The sequence below is a fragment of the Protomyctophum parallelum genome, assembly GCF_964188405.1.
Source record: "Protomyctophum parallelum genome assembly, chromosome: 23".
In the NCBI taxonomy this organism is placed as follows: Eukaryota; Metazoa; Chordata; class Actinopteri; order Myctophiformes; family Myctophidae; genus Protomyctophum; species Protomyctophum parallelum.
In genome coordinates this window covers 17,811,321-17,817,320 of record NC_139715.1, presented here as the reverse complement: position 1 = coordinate 17,817,320, position 6,000 = coordinate 17,811,321, and the positions used below count along the sequence as shown (strand labels likewise).

General features: G+C 47.6%; 1 protein-coding gene across 3 annotated transcripts in view; it reads left to right on the top strand.

Moving 5' to 3' along the window:
• LOC310854197 (neuropilin-2-like) overlaps positions 1-6,000 on the top strand; it is a 96,264-nt gene that overhangs the window by 38,583 nt on the left and 51,681 nt on the right. For all 3 annotated transcript variants that reach the window (XM_083758735.1, XM_083758734.1, XM_083758736.1), the window contains exon 4: positions 2,457-2,687. In XM_083758735.1, the coding sequence (XP_083614861.1) occupies positions 2,457-2,687 (231 nt within the window). The remainder of the gene's footprint in view (positions 1-2,456; positions 2,688-6,000) is intronic.

The window sequence follows — 6,000 nt, the reverse complement described above, 5'->3', positions numbered from 1 at the left end:
TAGTAAATACACTAGTCGACCTTGTTGGTACTAGTTGACTAGTTGACTAGTTGATGATGTTATGCTTTAGCTATTGAAAAATCACACCCGTGGGAACCGAGTGGTGCAACTCCCCTCCCCCCCCCCCCCCCCCCCCTCCTCTCTCTCTCTCTCGCTCTCTCTCTCTCTCTCTCTCTCTCTCTCTCTCTCATTAACAGGCAACAGTGCAGTACTACAGCGCCCCTACTGGTACATACTGGTGCTCATTAACGTCACATGAACAATAGACACGGACATTGCTGTTCCTTGGAGTGGTTGCACCACTCAAAAAAGCTCGTATCGCGCCACCGAGTGGCAAGATACGAGCTTGTATAGGTCTGCTATTTTTGAAAAATCGAAGAACGACTGACATAGAAACATAGCTTTTTCAGAAAACTGTCAGGATGTAGAAGACCTTTTTAGAATCTGATCTCAGGTCAAAATGGGTTAATTGAATCTGATTACTGATAACTAATGAAAGGCAAAAAGCTAAATGAGTTGACGTGTGTGCGTCCGTGCGTGTGTCCCCTATCGGTAGTTTTTACATGATTCCTATTGCGTCCACGCACATATTTGTATAGTCACCCCTGTGTTTATTTGCGTGTGTGAAAGTGGCGTCTCGTTGGCGTGCCGCTTCATAAACACTCAGGCGTGACTCATGGCGCCCCGGCGGGGGCAGCGGAGCAGTGGCTGATGGGAAAATGATGTGAGCCGCACAGCTGCTGCTGCCGCGGCTCAAGGTGAGCCGCCCGGAGCGCATAAATCTGCATGGCTAATGAGGGGCCGCACAGGGCCCACTTAAACCACTTATGCAAGAGAGAGCGAGAGAGAGAGAGAGGGAGAGAGGGAGAGAGGGAGAGAGGGAGGGAGAGAGGGAGGGACGGAATGAATGACAAAGATAATGTAAATTCATACCAGCAGTACTCAGACTTTTTCCATGTAAAGGACTTATTGAATTTTGACCCCCCCCCCCCCCCCCATCTGAGAATTATTTTGCCAGGGAACCTCCCCTGTACATATTTGTGTTGTCAAAATGTGTCCATTCCAATATATTCCCCCCCTGTTCAAGATTGTTTTGAAAATAGCCAACGTATATTGGATTTAAAGTGATCGTTAGATTGCTTTTGACACTGTATTCAATTATTTTGATGGTTGGCCCCCTGAAACTATATGCATTCATTAATCGGTTTAATACTGGCATCCCACTATTTGGGCATGTAATTACAGGTGGCAACTATGTACTACATTCCTATTCCTTTTTCAAATTCACAACTACAACTACATGCTCACATGCATATATGATGCCTCAAAGAGACAGAGAAGGACACAGAGAGAGAGAGAGAGAGAGACACAATAAGTGTGTGAGTGTGTGAATATGGATGGCGTTTTAGTATTTTAAAAACCAAATATGTGGCATGCGCGAGGGAGAGGAGAAAGCTTGTCGCTGTGCATATGAAGTGTCTCCGCTCCTGTGTTTGAACATTAAAGAGCTGTGGGAGGGAGGGAGAGAGAGAGAGAGATAGAGAGAGCACAGTGAACAGACTAGAGCTATTATCCCGCTTTTGTGGTGCGCGTGAACGCCACGTTAGACACGCCCACTCGAGCGCTCACCTAGCCGCGTTCGCTAGCCCCGTCCGCTAGCGTTGTGGAAACCGCGCGTGTATGAGTGTGTTTGTGTGCGCGTGTTTTTACATAGGCCCTATCCGTGATAAAGGATACGCGATGCGTTCGCCCAAGTGCGGGGTGTGTGTGTGTGTGTGTGTGTGTGTGTGTGTGTGTGTGTGTGTGTGTCAGAGATAAACGACTTGCGCGAAACACCCTCTGCAAGTCAGAGAAGATATCCTTACTTGATCGATTGCTTATGCCTTGTTTGTAACCCCCACGCGCATGCACACGCACGCACACACACACACACACACACACACACCTCGCTGTTTGACTGGATGGACGCTTATCCACCTTAACCCTGAGTTAGTACATGGCGGCACATTGTTTTCTGTAGCGGAAATAGCAGATTTACAAGCTTACAAGATGTCGCTCTGAAATGAATGGAATTGAGTATAAATGAACCTGCGTTCGCCCTGCAGTCCCCCTCCTAAACCCCCCACTCTCTTCTTCCCTTTCTTTGTTTCTTGGGGAAAAAAATAGCGCGATCGGAACTATGCCCAAAAAACTAATCCCACCCACCTTTTTTACTTGGAAAAGTGTGATGTGACAATGGAGATGATTCTGTAACAAAGCGGTTCCCAAAGTGTGGTCCGGGGACCCCCAGAGGTAGCCGTAAATCTTCCCTTATCGGGGTCACTGGCACATGTTTTCAAATGGGGGGTCCGTGGCCTAATAATACATGTTGATTTGGGGGTCCTTGACACGAAAAAGTTTGGGAACCACTGCTGTAACGAAGCTATAACGCTGATTCTTCTCCCCCCTCCACGCAGGGTCGGAGTTCTGCTTCCGTAACTTCACCAGCCCGTCGGGTATGATCGACTCTCCGGGGTTCCCCGACAAGTACCCTCACAACCTGGAGTGCTCCTACATGATCATCGCCCCGCCGCACATGGACGTCACGCTCACCTTCCTGACCTTCGACCTGGAGAACGACCCCCTGCTGGTGGGCGAGGGCGACTGCAAGTATGACTGGCTGGACGTCTGGGACGGGCTGCCGCAAGGTGAGCGCTCGGTGCCGCACGCACGCACGCGCACACACACACACACACACACGTGATTGAATTACTATACTTGTGAGGCAGGGCAGGGGTCATCCATATCTCCATACACGGACAAATGTGTCCGTGGGAAAGACTTGGTCTTGTCAAATTCTCGATTTTCGGTTTTTTTACACGCCATAATTTTTTGATCCGATTACTACATTTCAAGTCTCCCGGTTTTCTTCATAATCTATGCCACGTATTTTCTATGACACATATTCTCAAAGGTTTTATTTTCAAGGACCAAACGGGGGACCCTTACGGGTCCATTTGGTTCCATTTGTACAGTCAGTTACAAACCTGTCATGGTCATTCAGTCCTATCTCTTTATGTAATTGTGTTTAATATTAATGTCCACTCATTTTGTACGTCCGTTACAAAAAAGTCTAAAATGTCCACCACAAGCCAGCATGGCGATGACTATACTACTACAAATGCCTTCTAAATAAGTAAGCTCTTAAACTTCCTCATGTCAGACATGGACCACCGTCCGGGAAAAATGATACCTAATATTTGTCCGCCGATACACTTTTCCCACATGGTAATGTGCATACCACTGTTCAATTTCCTCACCCGGCCCGCTTATCTCCTGCTTTTGATACGGGGCTGGCATTCCTGTACATTACACAGAGGAAACATGATTTCACACGGGACCCCCCCCCACACCACCCCCCATCTCTCTCCTCTCCGAGGCCCCCGGACGGAGAGAGAGCTTCGTTCCCAGGCCCCGGCCGGCGCTTCCCTCCTCCATAATGGCACCCTTCATCACCCCGTCCTCCTTCTTCTCCTCCTGTCCTCCCTCGCCCCCCCCCGCTCGCTTCCTTATCACCTTAGAGAGCTTCCTTCCTCCTCGCCAAAGTGAGCTGCCTCGACACCCTGCATGGGAGTCAGTGGTGAAGTAACTAAGTGCATCTACTTAAAGTGGAATACCACTCATTTTCAACATTTTACTATGTCATTAATCTAGCTTAGAGTTGTTGTGTGGAAATAATACATTCCGTGTTGCCTAGAACTTGAGGTTCATCTCAGTACATCTCAGTGACATCACAAAGATGTACTTCATAATGTTACTGATCAGTTTCAGACCTCCAGTTCTAGGCAACACAGAATGGGAGGACTTTAAAAATATATATATTTCCACAAAACAACTCTATATTAATGACATAGTAAAATGTTGAAAATGAGTGGTATTCCCCTTTAAGGGCTAGCATACTTAAGTGCAACTTTCAGGTATTTGTTTTTACTTTAGTGGATTTACCTTTTTTAAATACTTCCACTACATTCTTGTTTGTGTTACTAGACATACATTAACCACTTAAGCTCTCTCTATATGTAAATATTTTTTGGCTATTTGAAAATAGCCAATCTACAAGGTCACAACGTGTCGCGAGGGGTACATTAATTTTGGTACTTTAACTAAATGCCAATACTTTTGTACTTTTACCGCTGGGAGTTTTGCAGCAAAACAACAAGGGAGAGAGAGAGAGAGAGAGAGAAAAAAGAGGCCTATCGGGCGAGATCAGGAACCGAGTGGCGAAGAGGAAACCATTTAAGGAGGTTATCAAAGGCCTTTGATAATGACCGCCCGACAAGGGGAGGGAGGGGGGGGGGGGGGTAGTGAGGTACTCAAGCTAGCTGATGATAGCGAGTAGGGTGGATGTCATTTCCTGTCTACGGCCTCTGTCTGTCTGTCTGTCTCTCTCCTCCCCCCATTACTACTCGCTTTCAAAAAGGGAGTGGGGTTTTAAAAAATTCCAATTACAGACACCCACCCACCCCCCCCCCCCCCCATTTCCACGAAGCTTTGATTATTGGAAACCATTTAGGTCGTTGCCTGTTGTAAATTGGGCGGGAAACGAGGCCACTGAGCCAGTTCCTGTGAACGCAGTGCGCTGATGTGAACGGAGGATGGGAGAGGAAGGGACGAAGGAAGGAAGGAAATACGGAAAAGTTGGAGATTAACGCCGTAATTAATGTGTGTGTGTGTGTGTGTGTGTGTGTGTGTGTGTGTGTGTGTGTGTGTGTGTGTGTGTGTGTGTGTGTGTGTGTGTGTGTGTGTGTGTGTGTGTGTGTGTGTGTGTGTGTGTGTGTGTGTGTGTGTGTGTGTGTGTGTGTGTGCGCGCACGCGTGCGTGGACAGCTTGCAATAAGCGAGTGATTCCAAACCCATAATGTAACACACACACTGGCGCCCACGCACACACACACACAAACACACACACACGTATACCTGAGCAAACGTTTAACCATGAGGAGTTGGTAGTCAGGATGTGACACATTCCCAATCCAACCTTTAAAGCACACCGACCTTTCCTTAAAAGTGTCAGCTTTTAGCAAAAGGCTGAGCTGCGCTTCAAAAGTGTCTTTTCTTTCTAAGCATTTCACACACCCAAACACACACACACGTGCACACACGCACAGTCGCACACACATATAGCAGCAGCCGTGATTTTGCTACTAAACAGAGAATGACCTTATACCCCCGAAGAGCTGGCGGAGGACAATCACAGCATCGCCTTAAAAAAAAGAGACCAGATAAGCTTTGTACCGTTTTCACCAAGGTGCTTTTAGTATTTGCTTTATTTTTATCTCCTTCAAAAAGGCTTATTTAAATTGCTATTTAAATTACATACTGTATAAACAGGGCTGCACATAAGTGGTGCGCAGGTGCGCATGCGCGGTAAAAATTAAAAATGCGCTGTCAATCAAGCGCCGGGAAGCGCTTCTGCGTACCAACAGCTGGGGCCGCCCAGAATGATTATTATGGCCAGAATACTAGAAAATGTTGTGGCGAGAGCATTTCCCACCGACTGCCACTCAAAGTGGCTACTGGCCCAATCACAGCGCGTCCTTACTCAAAAGGGGGAGGATCCATGCTGCTTTCTGCTAGGAGCCTGGGAGGAGGCGGAGGGCGGTTGACAGGAAAACCTTACACAAATAGTTTCGTCTTCTCTTCTCCGTTTCAGATAGCAAACTACTGTAGTCCCCGGTGTAAAAGGTCATGCTTTGGATGCTTTGCACTCTTCCCATTTGCCGCTGTGCTTGTGTTTGTTTTCCGGCTGTTGGAGCAGCATGGTTGCTCGTGTGCGATGCCGTCTCAAAACCCGAATCCGAGGCAGAAACCATATTAGCGTCTCTCACAGCCTAGGCACCGGCCACCGACTTTTTACGGGTACTAAGGTTTTAGTTCCGACATAGTGGAGTGGGAAGAGTTTAAAGCATTGCGGACTGGCACTGCTGCTGCCCAACATGAACACCGTGTCTCGACATACTGT